Consider the following 21,576-nt stretch of genomic DNA (forward strand, 5'->3'; position numbering starts at 1 on the left):
TCATTCACACCCAAGACCACCTGCATGGTATTTAAAAAAAAAAATTAAGTAGATGGTTCCTAAACAAAAAAATAAGAAGCTAAACTTTCATACCTTTGCTTACAGACAAGAGGAGATTTGGATCCCTTGGATGAAATTTCAGTTCATTGATTGCATTTCCATGACCCACGTAGTGCTAGAACAGATTTCAAACATAAAATTATTTCCCCCTCTCACATTGAGATACTTAGAATAGATACAATCTGCAGTTCGAAGCAGTGACCACTCACCTTTATGCACTGCATTGTAATGGGATTAATTATTCTAATAATACCCCTTGACCCAGCCACAGCCAGAAGAGGGTGACTTGTATTGCTATCATAGGTCCATGCACAAGTATAAAAGTTCTCATCTGCCTAATAGGTGCCATGTTAAGGACTACAGAAGCAGCTGTAGCGTTTCCTTCAAGAGAATAAGGTATTCATACATTTGTTTAGAAGCACAGTTGCCGTTTTGTAAAAAAGCTCACTAGAGTATGGCCAAAGATAAGCAGATTAATATTTATTCTGATTTCTAAGCTTTCTACAACTCCACTCCCTCTCCTGTGCTTGTTTCTCTCCTTGCTGCTCTTTTTGCTTCCTCAAGCTGCACCATACACCTGAAATGCCCTCTGATCTATCAGCAATTTCTTCTTCAAAAGGACTCAAGTGGTGGGACTAAATGACTACAATGAAGGTGAGACAATAATTTATTAGCCATGTAAGTGGTTTAAGCTCAGGACTGGTAGCCAGGAATTCCCATTTCCAACCTTGGCCCCAGCAGTAAAATAGGAATGCTACCTACTACATAGGGGTGCTAGAAGACTGTAGAAGCTACAAACATGAAACCTGTTATACAAGTGTTAGCGCTGGGAGGCATAAGTTTATATAGAATCTTGTTAACAATGTTTTATATAACATGTTTCATGATGCTGCATTTGTAATATTAGAAAAGAAAAGCTAAAATTTGTGGGATACAGGCAGGAGTTTGGATCTGAAGTGAAGAATGTTCATTATCAACAGGTGTTTACAGTATTTTATCACAGACAGGTTTCAGAGTAGCAGCCGTGTTAGTCTGTATCCGCAAAAAGAACAGGAGTACTTGTGGCACCTTAGAGACATCCGAAGAAGTGGGATGTAGCCCACGAAAGCTTATGCTCAAATAAATTTGTTAGTCTCTAAGGTGCCACAAGTACTCCTGTTCTTTTTATCACAGACAGTATAAGAGGGAGTAAACAAATGTTTCTCATGTTAGTCCTACTAAAAAACCATTTTATGACCAGCTGCTTTAGAAGGATACGTCAGCATCCACGTAAGACTGCAATAAACGGATTTCTCCTTGGGAATGACATTCATATAAAGTAACCTGGAAAAAAAGGTTTAATGGATTATTAGTTTCATGCAATATGGCATATGATTTTCACATTCATCTGTGCAAATTGAAGGGTGTCTTGTTCTTTTACCACACAAGTCCCATCTACTATCTGTTCCTTAGCTGAATGTGGAAGTGGTTTGATGCAAAAGCATTCATGTGTCTTATCAGACTAAATGACTTATTTAAACTTTCCTCATGGTGGCACTTCCCAGGGATGAAGGCTGCTGACAGGCTATACCATATCCTGAAATAAATACAATTAGCGCTAACCTAACTTGTTACTTCTATTCGATATTGACATGTCATTCTATTGTCTGCTTTAATTTCTTTGCAAAGAACCATGGCCCTTGTTACTTATTCCTCTACATTAGTTAGTGCTTGTGATAACTGCCGCACTGACAACCTTGGAAAACGAAGTTCTCTTATTTACTCATAAAACAGATATTCAGAGCAACTCATGCAGTGCTCTCTGTTAACTATTTCTTAAGGCTGCTGCTAAGTGAAGGTCTGTTCACCAAGAATCCATCAACTCATCTCGCATAGGCCACTAATCTTTACTTACTATCAGTACTTGGCACATTGACACCAATAAAGATGCTTCTTTCATCTTGCTGTACATCACTTAGCCCTTTAAACATGTTATAGCTGAGAACCAACACTTCACCTGAAAAGAATTTTAGTGTCTCCCTTTCATAGATATTCCAACTTCTACACAACTGAAGGAATTTTAGTAAAATATGAGCCTTATTCTCAAACCGCTGAAGCGTACCATCACACTGCAGTCCACTGGATTCACCCATTTTAAAGTTGCAGGCATTTACAGCCTTGAAAATTGGAATACAAACCACCACCACAGTATTTTAAATATTGAACACTGGTAACTGGATTGGAGGAGGAAGAAACTGGCACGCAGAAACAGAACCACGTTTAGAGGCAACATGATTAGACAAAAATGAGCATATACTCACTCTGTTGCTGCCTACAGTGGCAAACACTAATGGATCTCCTTCCTTACTGTGCCAGTTAAACTGGACTCCAAACAATGGCTGACTGTGGTCCTCCTGTAAAGGAAAAATAAGGTCAAGGAAACATGTGAGAGAATGGAGACCAGACATTATTTCTCAGAAACGCATGATTTGTGGCAAAAGGAACCTATTTTTGTACAACCTCTTCTCATATAAAAGGGCACTACATTTATAGCCATTTATATATTCTGACAATATACTCGCTCTTAAAAAAAAAAAAAAAAAAAAAAAGAGTAGCACAGCACATTAACTTGTTCATCTTCAGGGGAGATAAAAATGTGTTCCTCTGCTCAAAGCTTTAAAGGCGAAGTGAAAAAACCCCCACCTCTTATGTACTGGTTCTATTTGCAGCTTGACTACTTGCTTGTTTTGTGATCCTGGGCAAGGCAACCTCTGGGTCTAAAGCCTGGTCCACACAAATTTTGTGCCAGTATAACTATTTCAGTTAGGGGGGTGATTTTTTTTTAAAACCCAAATAGTTATCCTGATACAACCCCTAGTTGGGATGCAGTTATACCACTATAAAGGGCCTTATCAGCATACCTTATTCCTTATGGGGATAGACAAAAAGCAATACTGGAATAACTGTGTCCATATTGGCTGGAGGGGAGGATAGGGGGGCGTGTTACCACTTTAACTAGACAAGTATAGTTAAGGTGGTACAACTCTCTAGAGCAGTGGTTCCCAAACTGGGGTTCATGAAATATATCGGGGTTCTCAAAAAAAATGTCTGTAATGGCAGACAGAGCCGTCCCTAGGGATCCCAACCCCCGTGGGGGCCGGCAGCAGAAGCCCCGTGAGGCACAGGGGCCGGCAGCCCGAGCCCAGTAACCATGACTTCCTGGCAGAACAAGTTTAAGCTTTGTTGTAGTCGTGCGTTTTTTGCCTGGACTGCTCAAGACCCAAATGCTTGTGGGAGGAACTCTTTATTTGAGTTGGCTTCGTAAATATCTTCATGCTGTTTCACATCTGGTACTCCTTGATGAAACATGTAGGAGGCTTAATCGAAGTGGTATTAGCTACAGAGGTGAAATCTTGGAAGAGTGTTGCCGTTGTCATAAAGTAATAACATTAATAATGTAATGATAAATAATGTAATAATAAATAGGGTCATAAAAAAACCCACATTATTTCTAAGATCACTGCTTCTATCATTTATGTTCAGGTAAGGGAGAAAATCCCTGGAAATATTCGTTTTTAGGAGGGGGTTCGCGAGATTTGATATTTTCGTGAAAGGAGTTCGCGGGTTATTAAAGTTTGGGAACCACTGCTCTAGAATAAAACCTTAGGGCATGTCTACACTTGCCATTTAAAGCGCAAAATAGCCCTTTTTTGCACAAAATCCGTGGGAGCATCTACACTTGTTAATGACTTTTTGCAGTGAAACTCAGAAGTTTCACCGCAAAAAGAAAACCACCTTCTCGACAGGCATACAGTTCTTACCGCTATTCTTTTTGCGGTGATGTGAAAGTGAAGATACATTCTTCCTGTGTAAACACCTTTTGGCCTCTGGAGGATATCCCACAGTGCCAAAAGTGACCACTCTGGCCAGCACCTCCGCTGTTCTGACGCCAGGTAAACGGACGTCCGCCCCTCCCCTGTAAAGCCCCAGGACAGCTTGTCAAACAACAGCTGGAGTTATACACAGCTGTGAGGTATACGGGCCCCCCACCATTATTGAGGATGGATATATGTGCATATGGTGTTTTCTCTTTTTTAAAAATAAAAGCACACAATTTTCAAAAAGAAGCAAGCTTTATTTGTGTGTTCACGTTTCTGTACATGTCATCACAGCTACAAGTCAACTAGCACGTCATCTTCACTGAAATTACAGACAGAACCACCATGTAGCACAGCACATGCTGTTAACACTTCCTTTCCCAAGCTCAGCAGCAAAGTTTAATGATCTTCATTTTCAAACTTTTCCCTCAAGGCATCCCGGCTCCTAACTGCCACACGTTGTGCCCCTCTAATAGCCCTGGTATCTGGCTGCTGAGTTTCAGCAGCCAGGCATTCAGCCTTCACACTCCACATATGGGTAAACCTTTCGCCCTTCCCCTCGCAAATGTTACGTAAAGTACAACCCGCCGCAATAACCATGGGAATATTTTCCTTACTCGTTTCCAATCTACTGTACAAACATCTCCAGCGTGCTTTCAAATGGCCAAATGCACGTTAGGATATAGATATGCAGGCCTGTTTGCAAAGGCCTATACTTTTAAGAATTTAGGTGTATTCTTATCACTAAGCTAGTTATAGAGGTATAAAAGAAAGAATCAAAATCACTGTCTGCCGGTGTAAGGGTCTTCTCTTACTGTGAGTCTGAGGCCCTGTTCTTAGGCTCAGGCCTCTGGCTAAGCAGCAGAGGCAGCCATAAGCTGGGAAGCGTATGGTCACATCCTCACATTCCAAGCTAGTCACATTGAAATAAGGTGCTATTGGGCTGTTAGGAAACGATCCTGTCCTGATAATATCTATCACCTCCAGAGAAAGGGAAGTGCCTAGAAGATTTAAAGGAAACTTAGTTTGATAGCATCCTGTCTGGCAAGAACTTACTTATCAATAGCTGGGATGTGAAATCCTCATTTCCTTGTTGTTCTATCACTGTAGTCCCCATTTCCCTGTCTGGTTCTGTGATTGTTTCTGTCTGCTGTATAATTAATTTTGTTTGGTGTAAACCAATTAAGATGGTGGGATATAATTGGTTAGATAATCATGTTACAATATGTTAGGATTGGTTAGTTAAATTTCAGTAAAATGATTGGTTATGGTATAGCTAAGCAGAACTCAAGTTTTACTATATAGTCTGCAGTCAATCAGGAAGTAAGGGGGGGATGGGAACAGGGAATGGGGGTGGGGGAATTGGAATCATGTTTTGCTAAGGGGGGAATGGGAAGAGGGACACAGGCAAGGCTCTGTGGTGTCAGAGCTGGGAAGGGGGACACTAAGGAAGGAAACTGGAATCATTGCTTGCTGGAAGTTCACCCCAATAAACATCGAATGGTTTGCACCTGTGGACTTTGGGTATTGTTGCTCTCTGTTCATGCAAGAAGGACCAGGGAAGTGAGTGGGTGAAGGAATAAGCCCTCTAACAGCACATTCCACAGCCATTCTGCACCTACTTGCACCTGTTGTTGAAATGTCCCTTACTGACATCTAGGTTTCCAGTGTATGGCTTCATGAGTCATGGCATCAATGGGTAAGCTAGGTCTCCCAGGATCACAATGGGCATTTCCACTTCCCCGATGGTGATCCGCTGACCTGGAAAGAAAGTCCCTGCTTGCAGCTTTCTGTAAAGGCCAGTGTTTTTAAAGATACGTGCGTCATGCCCCTTCCCAGACCATCCAGCGTTAATATCAGTGAAATGCCCACGATGATCCACTAGCGCCTGCAAAACCCATGGAGAAGTACCCCTTACAATTTATGTACTCGGTGCCAAGGTGGGTCCCACCACAGTTAGGGAAGCCCATTTCTGCAAAGCCATCCAAAATGTCACGCACAATACCAAGAGTCACGGTCTTGCACAGTAGGATGCAATTAATGGCCTTGCATACTTGAGTTACCACAGCACCAATGGTCGATTTCCCCACTCCAAACTAGTTCGCAACCGACCGGTAGCTGTCTGGAGTCACCAGCTTCCACAATGTGATTGCCACACACTTCTTGACAGTGACTGCAGCTCAGTCTGGTGTCCTTGTGACGCAGGTCTGGGGAAAGCTCAGCACACAGTTCCATGAAGGTGGTTTTCCGCATCCGAAAGTTTTGAAGCCACTGGTCATCATCCCAGACATGCATAATGATACGATCCCACCACTCTGAGCTACTTTCCCTAGCCCCAAAAACACCATTCCACAGTGCTCAGCTCCTCAGTTAATGCTAAAAGCAATCAAATGTTACTTAGGGCATGGCTACACTTGCAGATGTAGAGCGCCGGGAGTTAAACCAGCCCTTGGAGACAGCAGCAGGGAAAGCACTACTGTGTGTTTACATGGTCAGCTGCAAGTGCAGTGGCATGGCCACATTAGCAGCTCTTGCAATGCCACAGAGAGCAGTGCATTGTGGTAGCTATCCCAGTGTGCAAGTGGCTGCAGCATGCTTTTCAAATGGGGGCAGGGGGGTGGAGTGGGACACGGAGTGTGTTGTGTGTATGTGGGGGGAGAGACAGTGTGTTGTGGGGGGCAGAGAGTGTGTCAGCATGCTGTCTTGTAAGTTCAGACAGCAGCAGGGGGAAACCCCGACATCTGCCCACACACACACACACACACACACACACACCCCCCACCTGCCTCGAGGCAGCAGCAGCAGCATTCCACAGTAATGGTTTGCTTTGTCCCAGATAAGCATGCTGGCTGTGAGAAATAGAGCTTTGAAAGGGGATATCCCCATGCCTGCAAACAATGACAAGAGTGGACACTTGACTTCAACGGAGGCCAATCACAGCAGTTTTTCAGCCGGGGCGCAGCAAGCACTATGCTTCTCGTGGAGATGGATTACCAGGAGCACTCCAGCTGCAGAGTCCAGGCACTCTAAGTGCCTTGCCAGTGTGGACACCTCAAGAGTTAGGGTGACCGGGGCTGATTTAACATGCTCTAACCTGCAAGTGTAGCCAAGGCCTTATTTCCATTTCAGCAGCTCATCAGGCATCTCTGACTGCAGTTCTCTTTGCAAGTTTAAGACTAGCTACACTGCCATGCATGATGTGCAAGTGACAGCTATCAGAGTAGTGGACAGCAGTGCAGGATCCATTCCTGCTTGTAGATGTGGTAGGGAAAGGAGCCAGACAGCCAAGAGTGTTAAAAAATGCCGCAAAAGAAACAAGGAAGTAATAGGGCTGCTGGGACATGAAACAGTGCATCATGGGGCACTGAGCAGGGACCCAGAACGCCTTCTGCTCGCCCCTCCTCCCCCTTCACACAAGACCTATCGTCAAAATGGAGAGAGCTACACTGTGGGATAGCTGCCCTAGAGCGCTACTCTCATCCGTGATGGAAGTGCTGCTAATGTAAACACACTCTGATGCCTGAGGAATTGAGTACACAAACCAGCACTTTACTTTCACCAGTTCCCTATCACCAGTGAAACTTACAGCGCAAAAAACTTAGCAAGTGTAGACATACCCTTAGTTAAGCCATGCCACAAATGACTTCAATACTAACCTAGGTCACAATATGCCTAGGAAGTTAGCACTTACAAAGTGGATTAAAATCTTCAAATGAAAGGTACTATAAAAGTGAGAAAAACGATTTTAATATTACTAAGATACATGTATATTTACAGGCCTATCTTCTTTTTTGTGACAAACACGGGGGTGCTCTTTAATAATTAACACTGTATTTTGGCCTGCCACTGCCATGGTGTTAAGAGACCATCTGGAACAGCCCAGGCAGGCAAGAGATGTGTCATGATGGTCGTCTAATGACCTTCAAATGGAAGGTATTAAGGGACAATACCAGAACTATTAGTGCTGACAACTCTAGTCCAGCCCCTGAACTGGTTTGACCAGTGTAGAGGAAGGGGGGAGGCCAAAGGCCACCAATATTTGAAATAGCTTCCTGGAGAACAAAGAAAGTTGACACTGTTTAGTTGTTTGCAGCTTTGTTGTAGCAGTGTTGGTCCCTGGGTGAGGCAATATCTTTTACTGAGCCAACTTGAGACAAGCTTTCAAGCTACACAGAGCTCTTCCTCAAGTCCTGAAGAGCTTCTGTTGTTCAAAAGCTTGTCCCTTTCCCCAACAGAAGATGGTACAATAAAAGGGCTAACAGACACTCTCGTGGCGGGGGGAGGGAGAGAGACAGGGAAACAAAGAAACAGCCAAAGACCTCCACAGGAACTCACCTCTGAAATCGTTAATCCCGCCTAGGTCACCATTATGGGATACAGCATAAAAGTTGGCTGTTTTAAAATCAGTTTTTTTCTTTCTAAAACTTTGCTCCAACTGCTATAGAAAATATTTTCTTTTTAAGAAGGCTACTGGTCAATATCACCAGTCACAGATTGCCATGGAGAGAATATAGGTGCCCAGATCTCAGCATGGTGAGAAATGAATGTTACACACAGGGCAGTTTGGACCTGGTCCTACTGAAAGAGTGGGAGAATTGCGAAATACCACTCTGAAGCAGGTAAGAGCTAAAGGCACAAGACCAGAGGACTCCGGTCATTCAGACACCAGGAAGAGGACAAAGGGTGCAGCTAGCCATGTAATCATGACAATAGGTTAATTTGTTTAAATACATCTGTCCAAATCTGAGTCTGAGTTTAGGAAAAGCAGAAATGTATCTGCAATGATATTACCTCTTACAAGGAAAATCATACAATGCTCAGCTGAGGTTTTGGAAGGTAAATAAAAGATAGTATTTTGTTTTAAAAGGCAATGTGTCAGAACAGCTCAAACAACTTACATCAAGAAACTACTGTTTTCTCAGAAAAACCTACTGCCCCATAGGTTATCTATATGCTGTAAATCATCCCAGCACACACTTATTTACTGCTTAACCTTTACGTCTATACATATTTGAGCTCTCAAAATAGTTCCCCCCCCCCAAAAAAAGACATTTTACTTCATTTTTAAGGGACTTTTGACAACTAATTTGTAAAAAATATTATTTATTTTTATATATATAGCGCACAAAAACAGGAAATAAAGGTTTGCTTTATTTGGAAAGTTATACTTTTGTTTTCTTGGCATTTAAACTACACCTAAGGGAGCTCCTACACAAGTGTTTAAAAAATATTTTTAGAGTGGTTTTTCAGACTCAGTCACAACAGTGTTTAAAATTTACAGCAGTGAGTAATAGACACACTTCATGGTTTCCTGGAGGGCAAATGTGTAAAAACAGTAAAAGTAATGGAAAGCAAGTCTAGGAAGGCAGAAATATCCTGCTCCACACATCTCTACAAGATAACGTGAGATTCCATTCCTTTAAGTTGTTTTGGTGATTTTTCACTCTTAAGTGTAGTCTTGTTACACTTTTGTATAGGTCAAAGATGGGTAAAATATATTTCATACCACATGGCATAAGCTATTTCCCTAGGGATCATGAATGACGTCTCCACTCCATATTCAGCATTTAATTATGGTTATTTCTGTGGTTTTCATCACGATAGTATCTGCCCAATATTGCATAATTAGCTTGGAAGGACAGAGAAAGGGAGAAAAAGGATCACCTTCCTCTGAAGCATGAGCAAAGTTGAGATATCAGACTTGATAGTGTCTCTAAATCAAAGTGGTCACCACAACTAGTGTCTAGTTTCCAACCTCATCTATTTGAGCCTTACCTTCAGACTATTTACACATTTAAAGGAGTATTTGCACTTCTTGGATTTCCATTTTCCTTTTCCCCAGCTTTTTCTTCCTGGTGCATTGGGAGTGTTTGTTGGGGTGTCAGGGCGTTCAGTGTTAGTACCACTTTCTATACTAACAGCATCATCCTGAAAATATACAAAATGGGTAGATATCAGTACCTAACTTAAGAAACCCAAATAATGGAAAACTAGCTGCTTTTACATGTTTTTCCACCAATAGGAATACTCTCTGCACACGGACTTTAAAAAAAAAAAAAATGTTCCCACAGGGAAAAAAAAATAATGTTATAGATTTTCTAAATAAAAACAGCATTCCTCTGTAGAGATATGGAAAGATCAGACAGTTGTGTCCAGTGCAGTAGAAAAGTTATTTTTTTCAGGAAATATTATGTTACTTGTCATCTTTCTAAAGATAGAAACTTTAGCCCTTTAATTTTTTTGATTCGGATATGTCAAAAAGAGAGCAGACAACTGCAAGACTCCAGAAGGACTCCAGAAGCAGGGGGACATTTTCATTGCTTAGCCTCCTACTCTTACCAACAAATTTGCTATCTGTAATGAGACTAAATGACACTCAATTTCTCATTTCATCACATGGAATTTGGTTAGATAAGAAATAGAAACTAAACCTTTTCAGGGCAGGGAAACGGTCTTAAAAAAAGGGGGGGGGGGTGGTAATTATCTACCTCACTGGCATTTTACAGGAATAAACAATGCTTGTAAAGACTGCTGAGATATTTATAATGAAAAGAATATTTGAGTGCAAAGAATTATTATAAATTAACTCCTGTCAGGAATGTAGCTTTCCTAGGAGTGCTGTCTTCTGTATGGTGTCAATAAGTATTCAGGAATAAAAGTGAATACAAAACAGTAACGGATTAAGCAACTTCAGAGGTGTTGTGGGGCTAAACGGACACAAAAGACAGACTGTAACAGCCTGATTTTCCAAAGGTACTGACCAACTACAGCTCCCACTGAAGAGCTGCAGCAGCTCAGTACCTCTGAAAGCCACGTCATAAGTGAATCATCTAACTCAGAGGGAATCATCCCCTCCATGTTCCCCCCATAGAATGGGGCACAGTTTCAGTGTAACTGCACCTTTACCTCCCTGACCCCGTGCTCTTCTCAAAGAAGGCACGCTCAGTCTAGAGGCCTGAGACCATCATCTCTCTCTGCACAGGGACCTTTGAATGGGAGTTTACTAACATGTAGCAGTGTTCGGGGCCTCCCTTGGATCAAAGATAAGGTCCATTTGTTGAGATGGAAAGAAGTCTCCCTCCCCCGCCCCACCCATATTAGGTTAAACTCTGTTTTATGCCAAAAATTCTTTGGTTCCTTGGGTTTCTGATACCCATTTGAACCAGTATATACAAACCAACCCAGGGAGTGGTACCCCTCTTGAATTGTTTACAATCCCTGGGACTGCAGTAATCACCCCCCACAATTTTACTTCCTGGAGGAGTTATGGTAACCCTCCCCCCCATGGAGCTGAATAAAGTCCCTGACCCAGCAGATATATAGAACATTAACAAATTCAATATGGTACCCAAAAATACTGCATGTGCTTGCAATCTCTGTCACTGAAAGACAGCTTCCCAGGGGAAGGCTGACTGCCCTCACAGGTTCTGAGCCATAGGAAGTTTGTGGTCTTTAATTCCATCTCTCTTCCTACCCCCACTACACTTAAGGAAATTCTAGTTTCAGTGGATTTGTCAAAAAACAGGCCTTGTCTGCATTAGTAGGATTTTGTCAGTATGGTGTGGATGTAGTTATATTGGTATAAAAATGCTTATTCCAGTATAGTTTATGCAATATTACATGATCACAATCTACTTGGCAGAGCTATGTCAGTACAATTTTTAAGTGTAGGTCCCCCAAGAAGCCTCTTTTGTGATTCTTGGATAAAGTGGTCTCCTCCTTTCTCCTCCATCGTGAGCCTATTCTTCAGTAAGCCAGAGAGCCCAAGTCCTCAGGTTATTCCTTATCCTCAAGCTGACCCCACAGCACTCTGTTAAACTAACCACTAAAAGTATGTGTTGTATGAAACACAAAGACAACCAAAAATACAACACACACTTGCTAGTTCCCTGGAATGGTTAACTGAAAAAAACAACACTAACTGGAGGCTTTTCCCCCTCCCCCATCTATACCTCACAGACAAGTGTTAAAATTTTAACAAACTTTATGAGCTGTAAAGCATACATTTTATAGATACACAATAATCCTGGTAACATCTGAAAGCAAACAGGCAAAACTGACACACGGGTGCATTCAGAGCCAATGTACAGCAGCAAGCAAAGATAGTATATCTGAGGCCTGGTCTACACTATGACTTTAATTCGGATTTAGCAGCGTTAAATCAAATTAACCCTGCACCCGTCCACACAACAAAGCCATTTATTTCGAAATAAAGGGCTCTTAAAATCGATTTCTGTACTCCACCCCGACGAGCGGAGTAGCGCCAAAATCGATATTGTCATTTCGAATTAGGGTTAGTGTGGCCGCAATTCGATGGTATTGGCCTCCGGGAGCTGTCCCATAGTGCACCATTGTGACCGCTCTGGACAGCAATCTGAACTCGGATGCACTGGCCAGGTAGACAGGAAAAGCCCCGCGAACATTTGAATTTCATTTCCTGTTTGCCCAGCGTGGAGAGCACAGGTGACCACAGATAGCTCAGCTCATCAGCACAGGTAACCATGCAGGCCGATAATCGAAAAAGAGCACCAGCATGGACCGTACTGGAGGTACTGGATCTGATCGCTATATGGGGAGAGGATTCAGTGCTAGCAGAACTTCGTTCGAAAAGACGAAACGCCAAAACTTTTGAAAAAAATCTCCAAGGGCATGATGGAGAGAGGCCACAATAGGGACTCAGAGCAATGCCGTGTGAAAGTCAAGGAGCTCAGACAAGCCTATCAAAAAACAAAGGTGGCAAACGGTCGCTCCGGGTCAGAGCCGCAGACATGCTGCTTCTACACCGAGCTGCATGCAGTTCTGGGGGGGGCCGCCACCACTACCCCACCTCTGACCGTGGATTCCGAGGCGGGGATAATCTCATCAGCTACACCTGAGGATTCTGCAGATGAGGAACAGGAGGAGGAGAAGGAGGACGAGCTTGCACCCAGCACTCCGTTCTCCCCAACAGCCAGGATCTTTTCTCAGCCTGACTGAAGTACCCTCCCAACCCAGTATCCAAGACCATGACCCCATGGAAGGGACCTCAGGTGAGTTTACCTTTTAAAATATAAAACTTGTTTTAAAAGCAAGCGTTTTTTAATGATTACTTTGCCCTGAGGACTTGGGATGCATTCGCGGCCAGTACAGCTACTGGAAAAGTCTGTTAACGTTTCTGGGGATGGAGCGGAAATCCTCCAGGGACATCTCCATGAAGCTCTCCTGGAGGTACTCCAAAAGCCTTGCCACAAGGTTTCTGGGCAGTGCAGCCTTATTCCGCCCTCCATGGTAGGACACTTGACCATGCCATGCTTGCAGCAAGTAATCTGGTATCATTGCATGACAAAGCCTGGCAGCGTATGGTCCCAGTGTTTGCTGGCATTCAAGCAACATCCGTTCTTTATCTTGCTGTGTAATCCTCAGGAGAGTGATATCGCTCATGGTAACCTGGTTGAAATATGGGAATTTAATTAAGGGGACAGAGGTGGCTGTTCCTACTGGGCTGTTTGCCTGTGGCTGAAAAGAAATCCATCCCTGCAGTTAGCCAAGTGGGGGGGGGGGGGGGGGAGATGGGATTTGGCCCTGAGATTTTCGCGTTTGGCTACCAGGGATCTTCCCTGTTACCAGCCACGCAGTGGGGGAGGGGTACAGCGATCATCCCAGATAATTCATGGCGGGAGGAGGGGGGCGGGGGGGTTAATTTGGTTTCTGCAGGGATCTTCCCTGATACCAGCCACGCGGTGGGGGGAGGGATAAAGCGATCATCCCAGAGAATTGGAGGGGGGGGTGGGGAGGGTTTAGTTTGTTTTCTGCTGCTGAAGGTTAACAGGAAAACCGCAGCAGTCAACGGGCTTTGCTTGGTATGTGGGAAAGGAGGGCACAGAAGCCGAAAGACAATGGCTTACCATGGCCTCATGCAAGCTGAATTCTGTTGCCCGGACCTGCGTCTGTGATCTCTAACACCAAAGCCACAGGCACTCAATATTAAGATGGAAAATGCGACCTTGTACTGAAATCACATGTGCTATGTAATGTGAATAGCGTTGTTCACCGTGAAAGAGTATAAGCATTGTTCTGTAAAATGTATCATTTTAAAAACTTCTCTCCTTTTTTTCAACCCTCCCTCCAGCAGCTGCAAATTTTTCAAGCCTCCCTCCTCCGTCCCGAAGGCTATCTCAGATAAGGCGGCGTAGAAAGAGGACGCGAGACGAGATGTTCACGGAAATAATGGAATGCACCCGCAATGAAAGAGCTCATTTGAATGAGTGGAAAAACACGGTATCTAAATTTAGGAAAGATGCCAGTGAACGTGAGGTCATGAGGGACGCTCGAGATGAGAGGTGGCAGGCTGCAACGCTGGGGCTGCTGCGTGATCAAACGGACATGCTCCGGCGTCTGGTGGAGCTTCAGGAACGGCAGCAGGATAACAGACTGCCGCTGCAGCCGCTGTATAACCTCCCTCCCCCCTCACCATGTTCCATATCCTCCTCACCCAGACGTGTAAGAACGCGGGGGGGGGGGAAGGGAGGCTCCGTGCACCCTCCCACTCCACCCCAGTGGACAGCCCAACCAAAAGGCTGTCATTATATTGAATTTTTTCAGTGGCCTTTTACTTCCCTCCTATCCTCCTCCCAAACCTCATCCAGATTACCTTGTTGGTTCTCTCCCTATGTTTATAATCAATTAATAAAGAATATATGATTTTTAAATGATAGTGACTTTATTTCCTTTGAAAGCAAGCTGGGGGAAGGGGGAGGGTGGGTTCCTTACAGAGAATGAGTCAATAAAGGAGGCGGGTTTTCATGAAGGAGAAACAAACAGAAATTTCACACTGTAGCCTGGCCAGTCATTAAACTGGTTTTCAAAGCTTCTCTGATGCACAGCGCTTCCTGATGTGCTCTTCTAATCGCCCTGGTGTCAGGCTGCGCGTAATCAGCAGCCAGGCGATTTGCCTCAGCCTCCCACCCCGCCATAAAGGTCTCCCCCTTACTTTCACAGAGATTGTGGAGCACACAGCAAGCAGAAATAACAATGGGGATATTGGTTTGGCTGAGGTCTGAGCGAGTCAGTAACGATCGCCAGCAACCTTTTAAACGGCCAAATGCACATTCTACCACCATTCTGCACTTGCTCAGCCTGTAGTTGAACAGCTCCTGACTCCTGTCCAGGCTGCCTGTGTATGGCTTCATGAGCCATGGCATTAAGGGGTAGGCTGGGTCCCCAAGAATAACTATTGGCATTTCAACATCCCCAACGGTTATTTTCTGGTCCGGGAAGTAAGTCCCTTGCTGCAGCCGTTTAAACAGATTAGTGTTCCTGAAGACGCGAGCGTCATGAACCCTTCCCGGCCAGCCCACGTTGATGTTAGTGAAACGTCCCTTGTGATCCACAAGTGCTTGCAGCACCATTGAAAAGTACCCCTTGCGGTTTATGTACTGGGTACCCTGGTGCTCCGGTGCCAAGATAGGGATATGGGTTCCATCTATCGCCCCACCACAGTTAGGGAATCCCATTGCAACAAAGCCATCCACTATGACCTGCACATTTCCCAGAGTCACTACCTTTCGTAGCAGCACCTCAGTGATTGCTTTGGCTACTTACATCACAGCAACCCCCACAGTAGATTTGCCCACTCCAAATTGATTCCCGACTGACCGGTAGCTGTCTGGCGTTGCAAGCTTCCACAGGGCTATCGCCACTAGCTTCTCAACTGTGAGGGCTGCTCTCATCTTGGTATTCTGGCGCTTCAGGGCAGGGGAAAGCAAGTCACAAAGTTCCAAGAAAGTGCCCTTACGCATGCGAAAGTTTCGCAGCCACTGGGAATCATCCCACACCTGCAACACTATGCGGTCCCACCAGTCTGTGCTTGTTTCCCGGGCCCAGAATCGGCGTTCCACGGCTATAACCTGCCCCATTAACAGCATGATCTCCAAAGCACCGGGTCCCGCGGTTTGATAGAATTCCACGTCCATATCCTCATCACTCTCGCCGCCGCGCTGCCGTAGCCTACTCCTCGCCGCCTGGTTTTGCAGGTTCTGGTTCAGCATAAACTGCACGATAACGCGCGAGGTGTTTACAATGTTCATGACTGCTGTCTTGAGCTGAGCGGGCTCCAAGCTTGCCGTGGTATGGCGTCTGCACTGTTCACCCAGAAAAAAGGCGCGAAACGGTTGTCTGCCGTTGCTTCCCTGGAGAGGGGGGAGGATATACCCAGAACCACCCGCGACAATGTTTTTGGCCCCATCAGGCATTGGGATCTCAACCCAGAATTCCAATGGGCGGAGGAGACTGCGGGAACTATGGGATAGCTACCCACAGTGCAATGCTCCAGAAATCGACGCTAGCCCTGGTACACCACCGAATTAATGTGCTTAGTGTGGCCGCATACATTCGACTTTATACAATCTGTTTCCAAAATTCGAATTATATAAATTCGGATTAATCCCGTAGTGTAGACATACCCTGAGTTAAGACAATGTAGATAGTCTTATGTGCAGCTTTCACTAGTATTCTCATTGGATTTATGTAAAAAGAACAGGAGTACTTGTGGCACCTTAGAGACTAACAAATGTGTTAGTCTCTAAGGTGCCACAAGTACTCCTCTTCTTTTTGCGGATACAGACTAACACGGCTGCTACTCTGAAACCTGGATTTATGTAGTAAATCTGGTTCTTTACAAACACAGAAGACAAAGTCCCCCCGCACACACACTGAGCTTACACTAATAAAGTCCAAATCCCACAATCTTTACTCAGGCAAGACTCCCTGCGAAGTAGTTAGATACAGTACTATCTTCACTTGCTGTAGTACACAGGCTCTCAGCACACCTTTACATGTCAGTTTTGTCTGCTTGCTTTTTGATGCTAGGAAGCACTCTGCAACCATACAGATACCTGGAATCAGTGGGAGTTAACTTAACAGGAACTGCAAGATTTGACTCTAGACATAAAAAAAAATAATTAAAACATTAATTCATACTAAGAACGTGTGGGCAGATGGGCTTGGAGAAAGCAAAGTGGGTTTGGGGCAGAAAGGGAGAAAGCTGTGGCCACATCTATGTTATAGCAACACAGGCCGTAACTATAACTCCATAGATAAATCACAGACTACAGTGACAGAAGGGGGTTTTCCATTGCTGTAGGAACTCCATCTCAAGTGATTCTTCCACTGATCTTCCAGACAGCACAGCTACAGTACAGAGAAGGGCAACAAAAATTATTAGGGGGTATAGAACAGCTTCCATTTAAGGAGAAATTTAAAAGTCTGGGACTTTTCAGCTTGGAAAAGAGACGACTGGATATGATATAAAATCTTGACTGGTGTGAAGTAAGTGAATAAGAAGGTGATATTTACTCCTTCACATAACACAAGAACTAAGGGTCACCCAATGAAATTAATAGCCAGCAGGTTTAAAACAAACAAAAGGAAGTACTTCTTCACACAGCGCACAGTCGACCTGTGGAACTCCTCACCAGGGAATGTTGTGAAGGCCAAAACTGTAACAGGATTCAAAAAAGAACTAGATCAGTTCCTGGAGGATAGGTCCAACAATGGCTATTAGCCAGGATGGGCAGGGATGCAACACCATGTTCTGAGTGTCCCAAGCCTCTGCTTGCCAGAAGCTGGGAGTGTACAACAAGGGATGGATCATTTGATGATTGCCTGTTCTGTTCATTCCCTTTGAAACACCTCGCATTGGGCACTGTTTACACTGGCGCTTTACAGCGCTGCAACTTGCTGTGCTCAGGGGGGGTGTTTTTTCACACCCAAGCGAGAAAGTTGCAGCGCTGTTAATTGCCAGTGTAGACAAGCCCTAAGTGTCTACACTACTACTGTGCTACAATCAGCTGCAGTGTTTGAAGCACAGACATACCTAAGCCTATGTAGGCTGTGTCTACACTGCCACTTTCAACGCTAAAACTTTATCGCCGCTCGTTAGGGGTGGGTTTGTTGTTTTTTTTTAAAGCACCGGGAGAGCTCTCCCCCAGCAATAAAGCATGTCTACACTGCCCACCTCACAGTGCTGCTGCAGCAGCACTGCCATAACATGGACAGTGTAGACATACCCTAAAAAGCTGGTTTGGAAGCAGAATGAAGGTAGCCAAGGGTGGGAGAAAAAAGACAAAGGCCTTGGCTACACTGGCAATTCACAGCGCTGCACTTGCTGCGCTCAGGGGCGTGAAAAAACACCCCCCCTGAGCGCAGCGAGTGCAGCGTTGTAAAGCGCCAGTGTAATCAGCGCCTGCAGCGCTGCACGCTCCCTCGCAGCGCTGCAAGCTACTCCCCTCGGAGAGGCGGCGCGACTACACTCGCGCTTCACAGCGCTGCCGCGGCAGCGCTGCCATCCGGGAGTGTAGCCAAGGCCAAAGGGAGCAGTTGGGAGAGAGGACTGGGTGGAGCACTGGAGGCAAGAAGAATGGAAAGACAAAAGCAGGAGCAGAGCTATTCAGACCCCTGAAGGTAAAGATAAGGTGCTTGAAATCTGAGTGGATGAAAAGAGGAAGAAGTGAAGTTTGTGGGGGATGGGGGATTGATGCAGTCATTCTCTTCATTTGCTCAGGTTTCAATCTCTTTATCTTTACCTTCAGGAGTCTGAATAGCTCTGCTCCTGCTTCTTTCCACATTCTTGTTGCCTCCCATGCTCCACCCAATCCTCTCCCCAACTGCTCCCTTTGTCTTTTTTCCTCCCACAAAATTTTTCCTTCCCTTACTTTGCTTCTACCTCTTGGAATGGATTCCTCTCCCCTTCTGCCCTAAGCCCTCTTTCATTTAAGTCTTTCACAGCTACTTCCTCCAAAGCCATCTGCTCACATATTCTTAGTCTGACTTATTTTAACTACTGTTTTGACATGGCAGGAGCCTGTATGTAGAGAAAAAGAGGGGTAAAGCAGAAGTGACCGACCAGGGTTACACACAGGACTTTTTAGTATTGTATCCTATCATTTCAGAGTTTAAACTACATAGATATGCCCAGAGATCTTAATGGTTAGTACTTAAATCACTGTACAAATATTGTATATGCATACAATAAATAAGGACTTCACCTTTATAGAAAACTATATCACTAAGCCTCTATCCTGCAATGGATTACACACAGTTGCAGAAATCTAACAACACAGCTCATTGCAGAATTGGGACCTCAGAATTTAATTTTAACAGTCTAACAGAAAAGACTTGCAAACTGTATTGTGTGAATGAATGACCATAATGTAACTTATGGTACAAAAGCAAAAGAAAGAAAAAAATTTATAACAAGTTAGGTATGCATCTCATTGGCTTGTATAATTCTATCATTTTAAGCACATTCTTTTGGTATTATACAGCAGTTCTGTTGCAGCCAATCATTTGCTTTTGTTTTGTTCTTATGTTAGGACAGTCTTTAGAGGAACATATTTGGTGATACATTTTTGCACAAAAGTGGAGTTTTCTTCCACTGTAATAACTTTTATTTAAAAACATTCTCAAATAGAGTCTCCTTTCACCAAAAGACTACATGTATGTAGGAATATTGCAAAACATATTGTTCCACAGCACAAGATTTAAAAACAGACACAGCACACACACACACACACACACACACACCACACACACAGTTTTATTTTTTCATTTTAAGATGTTTTACTAGAAACTGATTAAGCATTTAGACTATAAAATGATAAAATCTCTACCTCTACACCCCCCACACCTTACCTCAGAGGTGCCTGCCTATCTCCCAGCCCCACCTTACTTAATTATTTAGGAATGCGGTATCTCCTGAGCCCCCTGAGACCTAAAACACCCTCTCCCTATTTAGAGTGCAGGGAGCATCAAACAGAAATTTCCCCATCACTATTTTGAGGTGAAGGAGGGCTCTGGTCCTATAGCCCTGTAGGACCTTCTCCTTCCCCCACCACCACAGTGGATGCGGCCTAAATCACAAATCCCAGAACCTCCTCACTTTTGTAGGGTCCCCCACCTCCCCACACCCATATATTATGGTGGGACCCTTCAGTTAAGGGAAAGATCCCAAGCTACTTGAGGAGATTTCCCAGTTAAGGGGATACTCTCCGCCCAGCCTGCTGTGAGGGATGTGTATCCCCCCCTTGGGAAGGGGAAGGCTCCAAGCTACAGGCTATTTGGGGAGATTCCCCAGCAATGGGGTGACCCAGCCCCGCCTGCTTGGAGGGATGTGGGGATCCCCCCGGGGAGGGGAAGGCCCCAGGATAAGGGGGGGACATTGGGGCAATTCCCGGTAATGGGGTGACCCCAGTCATGCCTGTTGGGAGGTGTGTGGGGACCCCCCGGGAGGGGGGACCCCGGGGTCAGGGGGGGACATTGGGGCAATTCCTGGTAATGGGGTGACCCAGCCCCGCCTGCTTGGAGGGATGTGGGGATCCCCCCCCCGGGAGAGGAAGGCCCCAGGATAAGGGGGGGACATTGGGGCAATTCCCGGTAATGGGGTGACCCCAGTCATGCCTGCTGGGAGGTGTGTGGGGACCCCCGGGAGGGGAAGGCCCCGGGGTCAGGGGGGGACATTGGGGCAATTCCTGGTAATGGGGCGACCCAGCCCCGCCTGCTGGGAGGCGTGTGGGGACCCCCGGGAGGAGAAGGCCCCAGGGTCGGGGGCTTCCCCGTGCTAAGGGTGGGGGAACCCCCCAGTAACGGGCTGCCCCCGGCCCCTCCCATCTCCAGGCCCCCCAACCACGGCTCCCCTGGGGGCCCCGCTCCCGACTCACGTTCTCGTCCCCCGACAGGTCACCGGGGTTGCTGTTCTCGTCGCTGCTCAGCTTCTGCTTCTTGGCCGGCATCTCGCTCCCCGCTCCCGCCGCCGCCGGGGGATCAGCCCGCTCAGACATCTTCCCCGCCCCCCGCCGCGGAGCCGTAAAGCGCGCCCGGACCAGGGCCGACGCACCACCGTAAAGAGTCCTCCTCACGCCGCAAAGCAGATTGACAGCCTAGTGAAGGGAGTTGCCACACTGCTGAAAAATCCAGCCTAGCCCCGGCCACCCTGCAGCTGCTAGAGCTGGCTGGGAGAGAGAGAGAGGTGGGTAATGTAGACAGGCTCAGATGATCTCAGGGGTCTTTTTTAGTCTCATATCTTCCATTGATTTCAATGGATGGCAGGAGCCTAAATACCTTTTAGGGTTTGGGCTTTAGTGGCAAAGCTTTTTTCCCCCCCCTTTTCTCATTTTTATGGCAAAACAGTCTTCACTGAATGGCCTATAGCTGCCAGAAACTGGAATTCCTCACTCCTTCACGGTTTCTATGCTCTCACGCTGCCCTGTATCTTTCCAATAACATATCAGCACCTTATTCATAATACTCCCATTTCCCCCACATTTTTATTAAATCACATCATGTATTTTTTTACCTTAAAATGTTTATATTCCTCAAAAAGCTTTTCCATTTTTTTAAATGAACGCCCTTACATACCCATAAAAGGTGATCATTTCTTCCACCTGACAGAGTGCACATGGTCCATCTTTGTGTCCTTTTTATTGAGAAAATAATTTTGTTTAAGCCAAAATGGGCAATTAGTACTCTAAACAAAAGCACTTCATTAGTCCTATGCAGACCCTGGAGTACATCATAACCATCAACTGTAGGGCATAATTCAAATTTTTTTCTTCCTCTTTTTTCATTAATCCAAATTTTTTTGACATTCCTCTTTTAAATTTGTCTGTTTTAGGCATTTGAATTC

General features: G+C 45.1%; 1 protein-coding gene across 1 annotated transcript in view; it reads right to left on the reverse strand.

Annotated features, from left to right (window-relative positions):
- The window catches only part of EED (embryonic ectoderm development), a 30,831-nt gene extending 10,100 nt beyond the window's left edge, over nucleotides 1–20,731 (reverse strand). Inside the window, exons 1-6 of the mRNA XM_065411769.1 lie at nucleotides 20,612–20,731; nucleotides 9,693–9,845; nucleotides 2,361–2,453; nucleotides 1,318–1,383; nucleotides 270–395; nucleotides 94–175 (exon numbers count right to left, since the gene is read on the reverse strand). Of these exons, the coding sequence (XP_065267841.1) occupies nucleotides 94–175; nucleotides 270–395; nucleotides 1,318–1,383; nucleotides 2,361–2,453; nucleotides 9,693–9,845; nucleotides 20,612–20,731 (640 nt within the window). The remainder of the gene's footprint in view (nucleotides 1–93; nucleotides 176–269; nucleotides 396–1,317; nucleotides 1,384–2,360; nucleotides 2,454–9,692; nucleotides 9,846–20,611) is intronic.
- Nucleotides 20,732–21,576: the final 845 nt, after the last annotated feature.

Source organism: Emys orbicularis, chromosome 1 (genome assembly GCF_028017835.1).
Source record: "Emys orbicularis isolate rEmyOrb1 chromosome 1, rEmyOrb1.hap1, whole genome shotgun sequence".
Classification (NCBI taxonomy): Eukaryota; Metazoa; Chordata; order Testudines; family Emydidae; genus Emys; species Emys orbicularis.